The 17,551-nt window shown below is 45.1% G+C and overlaps 1 protein-coding gene across 2 annotated transcripts in view; it reads right to left on the bottom strand.

Annotated features, from left to right (window-relative positions):
* YIPF1 (Yip1 domain family member 1) overlaps positions 1-15,519 on the bottom strand; it is a 36,553-nt gene extending 21,034 nt beyond the window's left edge. The window contains exons 1-2 of one of the 2 annotated variants that reach the window (XM_033917144.1): positions 15,330-15,519; positions 9,382-9,437 (exon numbers count right to left, since the gene is read on the bottom strand). In XM_033917144.1, the coding sequence (XP_033773035.1) occupies positions 9,382-9,412 (31 nt within the window). In that variant the 5' untranslated portion in view covers positions 9,413-9,437; positions 15,330-15,519. The other variant, XM_033917146.1, reaches the window with a different exon arrangement.
* Positions 15,520-17,551: the final 2,032 nt, after the last annotated feature.

Raw genomic sequence — 17,551 nt, 5'->3', positions numbered from 1 at the left:
GGGGAAGTGTCTAACAGGTATATCCATTTAGATAAGATTATCATACTAACACGACTCACTCGTCCAATCAGGGAGAGCAGAAGCCCTCTCCAGCGCTCCAGTAACTGCCCAATCTCCCTCAATAACCTTGGGATGTTATGCCGATATAAAGAGGCCACATCCATGGCAATCCACATGCCCAAATATTGAAAGGAGCCTGATGCCCACCGTAGAGGAAAATCTGCTCCTCGGCTATTCCGGAGCTCCGCAGAATGGAGAAGAGCTTCCAATTTATCAAGATTAAGCTGTAAACTGGCATAATCCTCATATTCTTTCAGCAGTTCCAAAAACACTAGTAATGAAGTCTCTGGCTTGGAAAAATGTACCAACAAATTGTCAGCATAGCTGCCACTTTGAAATGAAAAGCCCCTACAGGGATACCCGTCACAGCTGGCATTGTTTCCACGTCCTGTATAAATGGGTCCAATGTTAAGGCAAACAGAGGTGACAGCGGGCATCCCTGCCTGGTGCCTCGGCCTATTGAGATCAACTCAAGATTCCCATTAACCCATATGCGTGAGCTCGAGTAAGTGTACAAAGCTCACAGTCCAGAGAGAAAAAGCCCCTGAACCCATAGTCCTCCAATACTGCAAAAAGAAAGTCCCAGCGAACCCGATCGAAAGCTTTTGCCACGTCGAAGCTAATCAACACGGAACTCATTTGTCTTTGAGCCCTCTGTTCTAATGAAAGCAATAGTTTCCGCACATTCTATGCTATCGATCTACCTTTCATGAATCCAACTTGTGTATCATGGAGAAGTCTAGGTAGCACTTTGGCCAAGCGGTTCACTAAGATTTTGGCCAACACCTTAACCTCAGCGTTTAACAGTGAGATGGGGTGATATGATTCTGGGAACTCTGGGTCCCGTCCCAGCTTGGGAAAAAACATTATTTGCGTAATATTTAAAGTCTCCGGTAAAGCCTCAGCCTGAACTATTTTTGTCCCTCGTACAGGCACCCAGAACCCAACTGCCCCCTCATTTTAAGGGTGGTCTGTTGCTGCGGTCGTTAGAGACGATTTGGTATTACTTACTTGGAGTCTGAAACGGGGATTCTAGAGTTTCTAGATATTTACCTATTCCAGATAATTTACAGTTTCAGCCAGGTCTGGTTAATGCTAGTTTCTGTCGGCTGGCGTCCCAGGGTCTTACATTAATAAGCATATCTTGCATGCTGATGGCTCTCTGATGTCTTAGACTGACCTTTGTTCTCTACATGACTGTCGGTGGGAGACTTTCTGGCATATAAGTAACTTCATCATTATGTTCGCTCTTTGGACCCTTGTACTATATCCTTCCCTATTGAGGACAAGTTCTGGGAGATCTTAGCTCCTTATTTGGAAGAGGGATTTACAGTATCAGGTCTCTATAAAAATTTTCAACGCCTCAGCACACAAGTGAATCAGGAGGCATTACATGCGCGTTGGTATCAGGATCTCTGGATTTCTGAGGACTCTTTAGATCTTTCATCTTCGATTAAGAGAATTTCCGAAATCTCTGTTAGTACAGAGATGTGTGAATGTCAGCTACACCTTTCTGGATATGTGAACTCACCTACATGTCCCAAGTGCTCCCAGAAGTCCCCCTCCTCCTTTCATGCTTTTTGGTCTGTGAGAAGAGAAAATCAAAAATCTTTGAGACCTGTGTTATCTTATATGGAGGACATTTGGGGTCATTCTATTCCATTATCTGCAGCAGGCCTCCTGCTTGACAAATATGAGGCCTTCCAACTGCCTCGTAGAGGTCAGCATCAATTTCTGAGAAAGGTGGGGACCTTGGGGAAACGGGAGATTCTTTCAGTCTGGATCTGCGACACCTTGCCTTCTTATTGATCATGGTGAAACCACCTACATGCCTTATTGCTTTTGGAACAGAGAGCTGCTAGTCAAAGTTTCAAACAAAAACAACAATTTGACGACCAGACCAATTTTTGCCTAACACAGCATCAGCAATTAGAGAGCTTGGGAGAAAGGATGGAGTTTGGTTTGTTTGGCCTCCCCAATCACAATGGTTTCTCTGCTGCCCCTGAAAATGGCTTGCTGATATAGACAGTGTGGTTTAATTATATTTCACACAAAATGATACCAAGCACGATAATATTTTATACAAAACCCCATCACAAGCTGACCACTATATTCTGTTAGAGAATTTTTCCATATAATTGACATAGTCCAGAGAAGGCTGCCAACTCACTGTATGACTTTTTAATAACAGTGAAATCAGGTTCAAGGGAATAATTCTGAATATATTTAATTATTGTTTATTTAATTCAATTTATATCCCATCTTCCCCTGAGAGTTCAGAAAGCACAGTTACTTACCGTAACAGGTGTTATCCAGGGACAGCAGGCAGATATTCCCACACATGGGTGACGTCACCGACGGAGCCCCGCAGCGGACAGCCTCGAAAGCATCTTGCTTGAAGATCTCGAGCTTTCGATTGCTGCATCGCGCATGCGCGCGTGCCTTCCCGCCCAAACTAGGGGGCGCATCTCCTGAGAGGATCCTCAGTTCAGATACCAAGCTAAGAAGCCAACCAGGGGAGGTGGGAGGGTTGTGGGAATATCTGCCTGCTGTCCCTGGATAACACCTGTTACGGTAAGTAACTGTGCTTTATCCCAGGACAAGCAGGCAGCATATTCCCACACATGGGTGACCTCCAAGCTAAATCAAAAGGGAGGAGGGAAGTTGGCAATTTAAGAAAAAAGATTCTGTAAAACAGATTGGCCAAAATGGCCATCCCTCCTGGATAAAGTATCCAGACAATAATGAGAAGTGAAAGTATGAACCGAGGACCAAGTGGCAGCTTTACAAATTTCCTCAATAGGAGTTGATCTGAGGAAAGCAACAGAAGCCGCCATAGCCCTGACTTTATGGCCCGTTACTCGACTCTGTAGAGGAAGACCAGCCTGAGCATAACAGAAAGAAATACACGCAGCCATCCAGTTGGAGATAGTACGCTTCGAGACGGGATGACCCAATCTATTTGGATCAAAAGAAATAAAAAGTTGAGGAGAATTTCTGTGAGGTTGAGTACGTTGAAGATAGAAAGCCAACGTACGTTTACAATCCAAAGTATGCAAAGCCGCCTCACCAGGGTGAGAATGTGGCTTAGGAAAAAATACCGGTAGGACAATAGATTGATTGATATGAAAATCAGACACTACCTTAGGTAAGAATTTGGGATGTGTACGGAGCACCACCTTGTCATGGTGAAAAACAGTAAAAGGTGGATCCGAAACCAAAGCTTGTAACTCACTAACTCGACGAGCTGAAGTGAGAGCAATCAAGAAAACAGTTTTCCAAGTAAGATATCGAAAATGAGCCAAGTCAATAGGTTCAAAAGGAGGCTTCATCAATTGAGCCAAGACCACATTAAGATCCCATACCACAGGAGGTGGTTTGACAGGTGGATGGAGATTAAAAAGACCCTTCATAAAACGAGAAACTAGAGGGTGTGCCGAAAGTGATTTCCCCTCTAAAGGCTGATGGAAAGCAGCAATTGCACTAAGATGAACTCTAATAGATGTGGATTGAAGACCTGACTGGGATAGAAGAAGTAAATAATCCAAAACGGAAGCCAAAGAAGAAGAAGTTGGCTGAAGATTATGAGTGGAACACCAAGAAGAGAATCTGGTCCACTTTTGACTATAACATTGACGAGTGGACGGCTTTCTGGAAGCCAGAAATACATCCTGAACAGACTGAGAAAATTCAGCAGAATCCATCAGGTAGAAAGGAACCATGCTGTCAAATGAAGAGACTGCAGGTTTGGATGAAGTAAGGATCCCTGACTCTGAGTGAGCAGAGAAGGAAAAACTGGCAGAAGAAGAGGTTCCTTGATGCTGAGTTGCAGAAGAAGAGAGAACCAATGTTGTCGGGGCCACCGAGGTGCTATGAGAATCATTGTGGCATGATCCGACTTCAACTTGACAAGAGTTTTGAGAATCAGAGGAAAAGGAGGAAAGGCGTAAAGGAACTGATTCCTCCAGTCTAGTAGAAAAGCATCCGCCTCGAGACGAAGAGGGGAGAAGATGCGGGAACAAAACAGAGGAAGTTTGAAGTTGTTGGGTGACGCAAAAAGATCCACCCGAGGAGTCCCCCATCGAGTGAATACTTGACGAAGTGTGGGGGAGTTGATCGTCCATTCGTGAGGTTGAAGTAGACGACTCAATTTGTCTGCAAGGCAATTCTGAATACCCTGAATATAAACAGCTCGAAGAAAGATGTTGTGCGAAATCGCCCAATGCCACAACTTCAGAGCTTCCTGACACAGAGGATGGGAACCCGTCCCGCCCTGTTTGTTGACATAATACATTGCTACTTGATTGTCCGTCCGAACAAGGACTACTTGGTCGTGAAGGATGTGAAGGAAAGCTTTGAGAGCAAGAAATATCGCTCTGAGTTCCAACAGATTGATGTGACATCGACGATCTGTGGTCGTCCATAACCCTTGCGTACGGAGACCATCTACGTGGGCTCCCCATGCGTACTCGGACAAATCTGTTGTGAGAACTTTCTGATGAGGAAGATGGTGAAACAGCAAACCTCTGGAAAGATTTGAAGAGAGCATCCACCAGCGGAGAGACTTCTTTAAAGAAGGTGTCACCGTTATATGGCGAGAAGGTGGATCTAGAGCTTGTTGCCATTGGGATGCCAGAGTCCACTGAGGAATGCGAAGGTGTAGTCTTGCAAAAGGAGTCACATGTACTGTAGATGCCATGTGACCGAGAAGTACCATCATTTGACGCGCCGTGATAGTTGATAGGGAAGTTACATGATGACAAAGGTTTAAGAGAGTATTCTGTCGGTTGAGAGGAAGGAAAGCTCTCATGCGAACAGAATCCAACACCGCTCCAATAAATTGGATCGATCGAGTTGGAACTAACTGAGATTTTGGGAAGTTGATATGGAACCCCAGACTTTGAAGAAAAGAAATAGTCTGAAGGGTCGCTTGCGTAACCCCTGTAAGAGAAGGAGCTTTTATAAGCCAATCGTCGAGGTAAGGAAAAACTTGCAATCCCCGGGCTCGAAGGGCCGCGGCTACCACAACCAGACACTTGGTGAAGACCCGAGGAGAGGTTGCTAAGCCAAATGGAAGAACCCTGTATTGAAGGTGAAGGTTCCCCACCTTGAACCTGAGATATTTGCGAAAATTTGGATGAATAGGAATGTGAGTATAAGCCTCTTTGAGATCCAGTGAGCACATCCAATCCCCTTGATCCATGAGGGAGTACAGAATCGGAAGAGAGAGCATGCAAAATTTCTCTTTGACTAGAAATTTGTTGAGAGCTCGTAGATCCAGAATGGGTCGCAAATCCCCCGTCTTCTTTGGAACCAGGAAGTATCTGGAGTAAAACCCCTGGTTGTGTTCGAGAGGAGGAATTTCCTCCACTGCTCGAAGGTGAAGAAGAGCCCGAGCCTCCCGAAGAAGAAGGGGAAGTTGCGAGGAACTGGAACTGGAAAGACACTCTCCTGGAGGGTGATCTGGAGGCACCTGAAGCAGGCGCAGAGAGTATCCCTCGCGGATGATTGAAAGGACCCAAAGGTCCGATGTAATGGTTTCCCAGACAGATGAAAAAAGGGAAAGGCGACCTCCGATGGGTAGGGAGGAATTTGGATGTAAAGAGGTTGGGATGCTCATCACTGGACCGTCAAAAAGACGGAGCTGTTTTGGTTGGAGCAGGTGTCTGGGGCTTTTGAGGACGTTGTTGTTGTGGCCGCCTAGGTGGAGGCCTAGAAAAAGCCGGTGTGGACTTCATGGGATAACGACGAGCTGGAGGTCTGTAAGCTCTAGTCACAGAAGGTTTTGGTTTCGGACGAAGCAGAGAGGCGAAGGAGCGCTCATGCTCAGAAAGCCTTTTAGTAGCTGCTTCAATAGAGTCATCAAAGAGCTCAGAACCTTGACACGGCAGGTTTGCTAAACGATCCTGTAAATTGGGATCCATATCTACAATCCTGAGCCATGCAAGACGTCTCATAGCCACTGCAAATGCCGAGACTCTGGAGGATAGCTCAAAAGCATCGTAAGATGCCTGCAACATGAATAGACGTAACTGAGATAGAGATTGAAGAATATGTTTATATTCAGAAAGGCGTTCTTTGGGCCAGTCTGGGCAAAAGGATGACAACTGCTTCAAAAAATGGTTAAAATATGAAGTAAAGACATAGTTGTAATTCAAAATTCTATTTGTCATCATAGAATTTTGATAAAGTCTGCGCCCAAACTTGTCCATAGTTCGCCCTTCGCGTCCTGGTGGAACTGTTGCAGACACCTTAGATGGGTGAGCCTTCTTCAGGGAGGATTCCACAACTAGAGATTGATGAGAAAGTTGAGATTTCTCAAACCCTTTACATGGAACAGTACGATACCGAGACTCCAGCTTCGATGGAATAGCTGTCACAGAATAAGGAGTCTCCATGTTACGTAGAAAAGTCTGCTTCAGCACCGGTGTCATGGGTAGACGTAAAGTCTCCTTAGGAGGATGAGAAAGTTCCATATCCGCCAGATATTCAGGCGTGTATTTTGAATCGGAACGTAAATCAATATTAAGAGCCTGCCCCATGTCGAAGACAAATTTAGCGAAGGAAGAAGACTTCGAGGTCGAGGCTTCCTCAGGAGAGACAGAACGAGAACGATGTGCCACTGAAAAAGATGGAGAAGCCTCGCGTGAATACTGAGATACAGGCTCAGATTCAAGATGTAAAGTGATGGAAGATGCTCCACTGCCTGTCAGAGGAGGAGTGGCTGAATGTTTCCGCTTAAGGCTCCGAGTCGGAGAGGTGCGCGGAGTACGAGGCTTAGTAAGAGGAGATTTTTCTCGAGACAAATGCCTCGAAGGTGGCGTCCTCGACCTCGAATGCCTCGATGAAATTGAAGAGGCAATGGTAGTATGAGAGCGAGGTAGAACTTTGGAAGTAAGATCAGAATGCTTCGAGCTCTTTGTAGAGGTAAGCTTCGAAGATCGAGACCTGTGCTTGGATCGAGGTAATGATTGTTTAGCCCCATGTTCAGATGAAGAGTCCGACGAGGAAACCCTGGATCGAGACCTGCGACGAGGAGATCGTCGACAAGGTGCAGATTGTTGCTCAGGCTGGAGTTGCGCAGACAGAGTCGAGGCCGGTACCAACTGAGCCACTATTGAGGAAATTTGCGTAGTCAAAATTGAGTTAAGCATATCCTCAAACATGGGGACGGAGACCAAAGGACTCGGAGTCACAGGAGGTCTCGTGCGTTCCAAGGAGGGCGACCTCGATCGAGAGTATTCCCTGGACTTGGAAGCACGTTTTGAAGGTCTGGAAGACGGAGTCAAACCTGGGGCCCCAGGTTGAATGGAGGTAGACTCTGTCGGCTTCTTAGGGATGGTACCTGAAAAGGAAGCAGGAGACTTACCCCCCAATCCAGGCTTCGAGGACACCGTCGAGGCCTTCGAGGCCGAGGACCCGGAGGAGGCCGAGGCCTGTCGAGGAGGCGAGGTCGAGGCTTTAGTCCTCGAGGTGGGACCCGGAGTCGAGGATTTTACAGATGCCTCGACCGAGGCCACAGCTTTTTCAGGCTCCATACGAGGAAAAAGCTCCAAAAACCTGTCGCAGCGGCGTTTAAAAGCACGAGGTTGAAGAGTGAGGCAGCGAAGACAATCTTCAGGGCGATGAGTCGACCCGAGACAGATCATACACCGACTATGTGGATCAGTGATGGAAATAGTCCTGCCGCACTGATAACACCTTTTAAACCCGGTAACAGGCCGGGACATAGATAGGACAAAGTCCGTGTCGAGAACGGAGAAGAGAGGCCTAGGCCTCAATCTTCCAACCCGACGCTAAAGAAAAACAAAAAGATTTTTTTTTTTTTTTTTTTATATAAAGAAATAAAATAGAATTAGTATAGTAACACAGCGACCGAAAACAATAAAAAGTACTCAGCCGCGGTGAAGAGAAGGCACAACGCTACGGGAACCAAGTCGACAAGTCTTCTCGGCTCCGCGGAAAACGTTGAACTGAGGATCCTCTCAGGAGATGCGCCCCCTAGTTTGGGCGGGAAGGCACGCGCGCATGCGCGATGCAGCAATCGAAAGCTCGAGATCTTCAAGCAAGATGCTTTCGAGGCTGTCCGCTGCGGGGCTCCGTCGGTGACGTCACCCATGTGTGGGAATATGCTGCCTGCTTGTCCTGGGATAATGGGTTACATGGTAACATGAGTAATAATTAACAAACAAGCCCAGTAGGCGCATCAGCTGAGACCCATAACTCCTAAAATGATCTTTTTGGCCACTGTCCCTGCAATACAAAAACTTCAAAGGAGTCTAAAAGCAGTCCCATGGGGGATAATGGAAAAGGAAAGCCTAATATGCAACCATGAACCTCCAGAACAATTGAACTTTAAAAAGCATGTTAAAAGGTATTAACTTCATGTGTGCACTTCAAACAGATCAGAGTCCACTCTTCCCATTTTAAACATTTGCTCTTGAGAGAAATAAGCCCAGTATAAGACTCTAAATTGGCATTCTCTCATCTGTATCAATCACCACCTCCAGAGCCCTCTTCATCAAAGTCAAAAGAAGAATAGATCCAGGGGCCCTAGATACTGTAGATCTCTGCTCCAACTCCATTAAAGATTTTTTTAGGAGAGGTATTTACTAACTATTTATGAAGGTCTGAGACTGACATTCGATCTCCACCTGATTTGGCATATAATTCACAGAACAGCTTACCATGCTTCCCCAGAAGAGCATTTTTGTTCAGGGAAACGATCTAATGACAACTGCTGATATGCAAATCTATTCCTCCAAGAAGTCATGGTGCCATCATTCAAATTGTCTAAGCCAAGGATCTTCCCTTCCAATCCTAATATATGTACTAATTGTGTAAGGCCCATGTTTTGAATACATATACCCCCGCGAAATCGTGGTTCTGACTTTGCGGACTCAGTTATTCACGGTTTTTTCTGTGCGTGTTTTTAAACTAGAATGACTCCAGAGAAAGTCCTGGGGCTTACAGGAGACACAGACTAACAGCCAATGACAGACTGAAAAGTGTGCCAAAATTCTTTCCGGCTCAGTTTCCTGTGCTTAGCAGGATGAGAAAGTGAGAAATGCCAACCCCCCAGCACTGTTCTGCAGCCCTCTCCCGCCTCCGATCCCTGCATCCAATACAGTACAGTATTCATGTTTTTTTGAAATTTGCGGGTGCTCCAGGGGTAACCCCTGCGAATTTCGGGAGAATACAGTAACTCATTCTGGGTCATATTTATCAAGTATTTTCCCATAGACACAAAATGGATTGCATATCTTGAGGTAACAAGTCCTTCATAACGTCTAAGAGTACTTCTTGAATGAAGCAATGTACCTTGAAACTTTAAATCATCTACAGTCGCCATTTATCCTGCATTCAGTAACAAAAACCTAAAGAAAAGAAAAGAAAAAAAAGGTGAAATCTCCACAGAAGATGCCACTGTGTAGGACGAGATATCCACTAGTACCGTGTTTCCCCGAAAATAAGACCTACCCCCAAAATAAGCCCTAGCATGATTTTCAGGGTAAGTCTTAATATTAGCCCTACCCCAAAAATGAGGCCTAGTTGAAGCACTGGATTCGCCAGTAGCAGCGCTTCCCCCCCTCCCCTCCACTGACCCTTCCATCTCTCCTTCCCATGTGAACCCCGCTGACCGCGAGACCGATATACCTTCTTGGAAATGGCAGCGTCAGCAGCAATCTAAACAGAATGCTTCACGGCCTTCTCCCACCGGGGCATTCCTCTGCTGCATCACTGATGATGTCATCAGCAACGCAGCACACGGAACGCCCCGACGGGAGAAGGCCGCGAAGCAGTCTGACTAGATTGCTGCCAACACTGCCGTTTGCAAGAAGGTATTTCGGTCTCGCGACAAGAAGCTCTGCCCTACCCCACCTGAACATCCCAAATCTCCCAAGTTTGCAAACCAAGAATCTGCAGTAACTTACCGTGTTACCACAAAAATAAGACCTAGTGCATTTTTTGGGCCCAAAATTAATTTAAGACAGTGTCTTATTTTCGGGGAAACACGGTAGAAGGATTAGATGATTAAATGGCCAGCAGAAGGCCGAACTTAACAGAGCAAGTCTGAGTTTAGCAATATGTAAACTACATCCCTAACAATTATACAGCAGTTTATTAGTACTACAAATAAAACAAGATATTTTAACGGTATAAAAAAAAAGCATTAAACATAGATATTTTTTTTGGCCATGAACATTACCATTGTATCTGCACCTGTCTCTTCAAGACTATTTGTAGCAAAATACACAAATGGTGTATATCTGAGGGAACTTAGGGAAGTTCTGGTGGCTCCATGGCTGACCTTTTCAATGCTTCTCTAAAGTCTCTGGAGTGGTACCGGAGGACTGGAGAAGGGCAGATGTGGTCCCTCTCCACAAAAGTGAAAGCAAGGAAGAAGTAGGGAACTGCAGGCTGTTAAGTCTGACTTCTGTGGTAAGTAAATTAAATGAAAATGTTTTTAAAACAGCGAATAGTTTCTGGAATCCAGAGGATTACAGGAGCCACGGCAACATGGATTCACTAGTGGCAAGTCTTGTCACACAAATCTGATCAATTTCTTTGAGTGGGTGACCAGACAGAGGAGAGAATTGGGTAGAGGGAGAGCTCTAGATGTGGTATATTTAGATTTTAGCAAAGCCTTTGACAGTGTTCCACACAGGTGTCTAATAAATAAACTGAGTGCCCTTGGTATGGACCCCAGCGTGACAAATTAGGTCAGGAACTGGTTGAGTGGAAGGTGACAGAGGGTAGTGGTCAATGGAGATCTCTGAGAAAAGGGAGGTTATCAGCGGTGCGTCTCAAGGTTCAGTGCTTGGGACTATTCTTTTAACACTTTTGTAAGCGATATTACTGAACGGCTGTCTGGTAAGATTTGCCTCTTTGTGAACGATACCAAAATCTGCACTAGAGTAGACACCACTAACAGTATGGAAAATATGAGGAAGGACCTAATGAAGCTTGAGGAATGGTCTGAAATTTGACAACTAAGATTTAATGCTCAGAATGCAAGGTCATGTATTTGAGCTGCAGAAACCCGAAGGAAGGGTATAGTTTCAGGGGTGAAGAACTATTGTGGCATATTTTAATACTCTATATTTCAATATTTTAATACTTTAATATTCTATCTTGTTAAAGTTTTATAATATAATATTTTGATAATTTAATATTTTAAAATTTTCAAAAACTTAAAATATAAAGTAAATTGTTAATCTTTTACCCCAGCCTATCGTACTTTCCCTTTATGTTGAATCTTTTCTATATAAATTGTAGTTCTATCTCACTCCCCTGTTGTTGGCAGTTGGTGTGTACGTCTTGTGATTTTAATAATCGTATTGTCATCCAGTTCCCCTTGTTTTATTTGTTTTTATAAAGTTGTATGTTTTTATGTAATTCTACATTGTAAACCGCTTAGATATTTGATTAAGCGGTCTAAAAAATATTTTAATAAACTTGAAACATGAAAGAAGAGCGGGATCCGAGTGCGATAGTATGTGATGATCTTAAGCTGGCCAAACAGGTTGAAAAGGCAACAGCGAAAGCTAGAAGGATGCTTGAGTGCATAGGGAGAGAAATGGCCAGTAGGAAAAAGGAGATACTGATGCCACTTTATGAGACTTTGGTGAGACCTCGTTTAGAATACTGTATACCAGTGTGTCGCAGCACATGAATGTGCCCCGGCAGATTGCAGGTGTGTCACGAGATGCCAGCAAGGAGGAGAAGCACCGGCTGACTGCTTACAGGACATGGGTTTAGCAAGTAAGGGAGAGAGGGGGCATGATCTGGGACAAAGGGAGAAAGAGGGGGGGGAAGGAGTGTATTGGGACATGGGAGGAGCATGATTTGGGGATAATGGCTGGAAGGCAGGGGAGGCACAAAATCAGGGAACAGAAGGAAGGTAGGAAGTGGGCACTAAATTGGGACATAGAAGGGAGGGAATAGAAAGAGGAGAATTGTCAGGCATAAGTGTGTGAGTGAGAGGGAAAGAGATGGCACACATGGGGAAAGGAAGAATGAGGAGAATTGGGCATAGAGAAAGAGAGGGAAAGAGATGGCGCACATGGGGAAAGGAAGAATGAGGAGAATTGGGCATAGAGAAAGAGAGGGAAAGAGATGGCGCACATGGGGAAAGGAAGAATGAGGAGAATTGGGCATAGAGAAAGAGAGGGAAAGAGATGGCGCACATGGGGAAAGGAAGAAAGAGGAGAATTGTTGGCATGAGTGTGTGAGGGAGAGGGAAAGAGATGGCACACATGGGGAAAGGAAGAATGAGGAGAATTGGGCATTGAGAAAGAGAGGGAAAGAGATGGCACACATGGGGAAAGGAAGAATGAGGAGAATTGGGCATAAAGAGATGGAAAGAGATGGTGCACATGGGGAAAGGAAGAATGAGGAGAATTGTTGGGCGTGAGTGTTTGAGGGAGAGGGAAAGAGATGGCGCACATGGGGAAAGGAAGAAAGAGGAAAATTGGGTATAGAGAAAGAGAGGGAAAGAGATGGCACACATGGGGAAAGGAAGAAAGAGGAAAATTGGGCATAGAGAAAGAGAGGGAAAGAGATGACACACATGGGGAAAGGAAGAAAGAGGAAAATTGGGCATAGAGAAAGAGAGGGAAAGAGATGGCACACATGGGGAAAGGAAGAAAGAGGAAAATTGGGCATAGAGAGAGAGGGAAAGAGATGACACACATGGGGAAAGGAAGAAAGAGGAAAAATGGGCATAGAGAGAGAGGGAAAGAGATGGCACACATGGGGAAAGGAAGAAAGAGGAAAATTGGGCATAGAGAAAGAAAGGGAAAGAGATGGCGCACATAGTGTGTAGATAAGGAAAGATGTTTTACCTATTTTAAGTTGGTAATGCCTGGGAAACGTAATAAAAACTGACTATGGATATTCTCTCTCACATTAGGACCATGTATGTAACAGTGTGATTAGATTTGTCATATACTGAGGAGCCTTCCCTGCAAGAATTTTTAAAACTATAATGCAGAGCTTAAAATGCACTCTTTCTGCATCAGGCAGCCAGTGTAGCTTAGGATAAAATCACTTAACGGATTAATTGTTTTGTAACCCCAAAATCAGCCTAACATTAGCCATTTGGCCATGTTTTGAATAACCTGTAGCTTACTTAACAGAGCCTTAGAACATCCTACTAAATGCGGTTACAATAATTAAACCTTGACAGAAGATGCATTTGTACAAGGATCCTGAAGGAATAAGTGGAAAAATATTTCTTTATGGTCCTCAGCTAAGGCTATAGAAAGATTTATTTACTACAGAATGGACATGTTGCTGCATATTCAATAAATTATCCACCTCTACTCCTACGTGGCAGCACAGAAAACCAGTGTTTGTAAGCCTTCAGGCTTAATGTCCTGTTCACAGGGTTTGGCATTAAGCTCTACAAAAAACCTGCTTGCTCATTTTTCTAGGCCAATAAATTCTCAATTCTCTCTTGGAGATACACTCAAGCAGTCCAGATTGCCAGGATTCTAATGAATATAAAAGAATTAAGGGCTAGATTCACTAAGCCAGGGGTGTCCAATGTCGGTCCTCGAGGGCCGCAATCCAGTCGGGTTTTCAGGATTTCCCCAATGAATATGCATGAGATCTATTAGCATACAATGAAAGCAGTGCATGCAAATAGACCTCATGTATATTCATTGGGGAAATCCTGAAAATCCGACTGGACTGCGGCCCTCGAGGACCGACATTGGACACCCCTGCATTAAGCAAACCGATCGTGTACTGATCGGTTTGCGATCCGATTTTACTCCGGCACAATTCACTTACCTCTCCTCCGATCCAATTCCAATCAATGCATGCAAATGAGGGAAACGGCATACAAAGTACGCAGGGACGCGATTCACTAGAGAAATCTTGCAAACCGACTGGGCTAGCCGATCAACACAAGAAGCGACTGCTGGGGACCAGTCGCTTTCTGGGGACCAGTCCTTTCTGACTATCCTTGGCCTGAAATCCCAGCCCTGCAGCCCATCTCTGCCGCACTGCTCTCTGCCCCTTCCACACACCCAAGATACAGCAAACACCCCTTCCAGCCAAGCCTTACTCTTGCCGCCTCAACTCTCCTGCTGTCTGCCGCCCTTCCCCGTAGTGCCGAGCCCATGGTTTTAAAGCGGGGCTGCACTGTGGGAAGGGCGGCAGAGAGCAGGAGAGTCAATTGCCTGCTTTAAACGTCTTTTGTAACTGAGGGATAGGGTCTGAACTGAATTTCTGATCGAAAATATTGTCTTCCAGCTGTCTTTTTATTTCTGCCTCATAACATCTCCTTTATGAGCAGCCTGACGCCGGGGATCTGCCTCATAACATCGCCTCCTTTATGAGCAGCCTTCCACCAGGGATCGCCCTTCCAGAGCAGGAGAGTCGGGGCCAGTTATCCCCCCCCCCCCCCCAGCTAAAACGAACACCAAATGCATGTGCAGACAGGGAAAGCAAATGGTCTGCGCATGCGTCAGGATCGCACACTAGCGATCTGTGTTGGCGGATGGGGGCATTCCTCCGATCGCCCCCATTAGAATATTACTGGTTGCAGAATCCATCGGACCTGCCCGGATCGGTCACGATCGGGTAGGTTAGTGAATCTAGCCCAGGGATGGGCAACTCCGGTCCTCAAGAGCCAGGATCCAATCGGGGGTTTCAGGAGTTCCCCAATGAATATGCATTGAAAGCAGTGCACGCAAATAGATCTCAGGCATATTATTTGGGGAAATCCTGAAAACCCCGATTGGATTCTGGCCCTTGAGGACCGGAGTTCCCAAGTCTGATCTAGCCCTAAATGTGCATAGAATGGGTCCCCAGTATATACTAAGAGTATTTCATGCTGTATGATTCACTGTGATAAATCTGAAAACCAGACTAGCATAGGAATACTTTGGTTAGAAATGGCAGGGCCTCCCCAATGCTGAATAGGTCACCTTCCACCCTACTGCCAATATAACTTCAATATGATCTCTACCCCCCCCCCCCCCAAAAAAAAAAAAAAAAAAAGAAGCAGCTAAACTACAGCTTTGCGAATGCAAATTACCCAGTTATACTTCCAGGAGAAGGCTGAAGCACTGGGTCCTTCTTCGCTCAACCAAAGCCCCCTTCCAGCCCCTTCACCCGACCACAAAAGTCATCAAAAGACAAAAGCAAGCGCTTCAGAGAGGGAAGAACAGGGCTCGCCCCTGAGCGACACCTAAACGTGACCGAGGGGAGGCGCTCGCATCCCACCCCTACAGAAGAATAAGGCAGCGCCTTACCGGCCCGGTGCGCGAGGGGGTGCCTCTCCCCTCCCTCCCTCTGTCAAGCCAGACCGGGTTGTCTCCGGGAGCGGCTCGGCGTGTCCCCCCCCCCCCTTGTCTTCCTCGCTGTCCCGCTCGGACTCCGCCTCTCGCCGTTGTTGCCGGGAGCGAGTGCGCAGGTGCCGACGTAGCGCGAGATCTCTGCGCGCGCAGCACCTGCCGAGCTGGAGCGACTGGCAACTGCGCGTGCCGCTGGCGGGTTTTTTTTTTTTTTTTTAGTGCTACAGAGAGAGATTAGCCAGTCTCTCCGTTTTCTGCCTCACTATAGATAAGGTTTGTGTGTGTTTACGTTCAATTTTCACAGCACCTGGAAAAATTAGTCCTCCTCCTCACTCGCAACACTTGAGCATCCCACCTGGAAAAGGTAAAGGACGGATTTGCGGGATCCTCTATAAAAACATTAAAAACGTTTTCCTGACCCGTCAAAAATCTGTGGACTATCGATTTTTTTAAAAAATCCTTTTACCCAGTCCCGACGATAAAAACCACCTATAAAAGGCATCAGTTTGTGTGGTATATGAAATACTGTATACGAAACCATAAATGGTTTCTCATCTGGACCAAACCAAGGAGAAGTGACCCCTAAAGAATCCACAGAGGAGAAAGTCCAAGAGAAACCAAAAGAAACTTTGTGGAGAGACGATGATCCTGATATGAACTTTAATAAGGGAAACAAAGTTCCAAATATACAATAAAATCAGGTTCCAAATGTACAATAAAATCAGCCCACAGGTATAATAAAAATCCACCTTCAAATCAGAGGTCCTGGCACGGGACCCAACACGGTCCGCGTTTCGACAAAATGTCTTCATCAGGGGTCCCTAAGAGTCCCATGTTGATCAATACGTTGAAAAAACTGATATATCGATCAGCAACCACTACTGAAAACCAAAGCATCTGGACCACAACTGATTCGATTTATTAGTACACAGTCCAGCGTTCAAGCTAAGATTTTCATGGGTGCAACATTACAATGGAATAAAAGAAAAAAATTTGCCACTTTGATTCAGTGGAAACCACTAAGCTATGCATAGGAAGAGTAACATTTATTACCTGCAGGACATGGAGCCTTCTTAAGGCAGACTTTGTAACAATTTCTGTTGGATGAAGTTGTTGCAACAGTGTTGCTGTATGTGCAAGATCATTATTTAAATAGCACTTGTGGATTATTTTTTTAAGGGAAGGGGAGGAAGGCTGAGCATAAATGATTATGACATATGACACAGGATGTGGACTTGATGTTTTTGATGGGAACTCCATATAATATAAGGGGTTTATTTCATAGTTTCATGATAATAATTAGAATTTTCCAGCTGGTTCCAGCGTTTAGAAGCAACTTTTTTGAGGCTTTGTTACAAAATATTAATTTTAAAATCTTATTATCCATTTTTTCTATATAATAATTTTTTGTGTATAAAAAATTATTATATAGAAAAAATGGATAATAAGATTTTAAAGATTTGTTGAAGAATGCTGAATTCAGGTAGATACAGCCCTTCCTGGGGTCAGAATGGCATGTCCTGCAGGATCTTGGCAGGTCCTGTGCTTTTTGATGGTGAAAGAGTTCATGATATGGATGTTTCCTGCCTTATAGGTGGTGACAGATGCTGATTTCAGGTGGATTCTGACAATTGCAGGATCCTACAAATCATGCAGGATCCTGGCTTATCCTGTGCTTCTGATGGGGAAGGAGTGCAGGCTATGGATGTTTACTGCCACTGCCCCCCCCCCCCTTCACTTCATTTTGTCTACTATTTATTTTGTTCCTTTCTAGAACATATTGATCCTACTTTATGCCTCTTTCAGTCCCCCCGCACCCACTCTCTGCTGCAGCTTCCACTATCACCCCTATCCTTTAGCTCTGCCAGCTGCAGCAACTGTTTTGACTGTCCCTCTGTCATTTTTCAGGAAGCCCTCCTCCTTTTTTATTTTTTGCTGATATCATTGCTCCTTTTCTGCCAATCCCACCCACAGAAAAAAAAGAACTGCATCATAGGGAGTGGGACCTTACTGAGAAGGGTAAAAGCATTGAGATTCCCCAATGAAAGACAGCAGCAGGTAGTTTAAAAAAAAAAAGAGCATTCCGTTCTTAAGGTGGTCTGCCCTAGATTCTGGGGATCCTGAGGAGCCTGGAAATCCTGGTTTTACCCAGACCCAAATAAAACTGTATCAGTACCAGC

The sequence above is a fragment of the Geotrypetes seraphini genome, chromosome 12, assembly GCF_902459505.1.
Source record: "Geotrypetes seraphini chromosome 12, aGeoSer1.1, whole genome shotgun sequence".
In the NCBI taxonomy this organism is placed as follows: Eukaryota; Metazoa; Chordata; class Amphibia; order Gymnophiona; family Dermophiidae; genus Geotrypetes; species Geotrypetes seraphini.
Note: the sequence above shows the minus strand (reverse complement) of the source record. Positions and strands in the feature narration are given on the sequence as shown.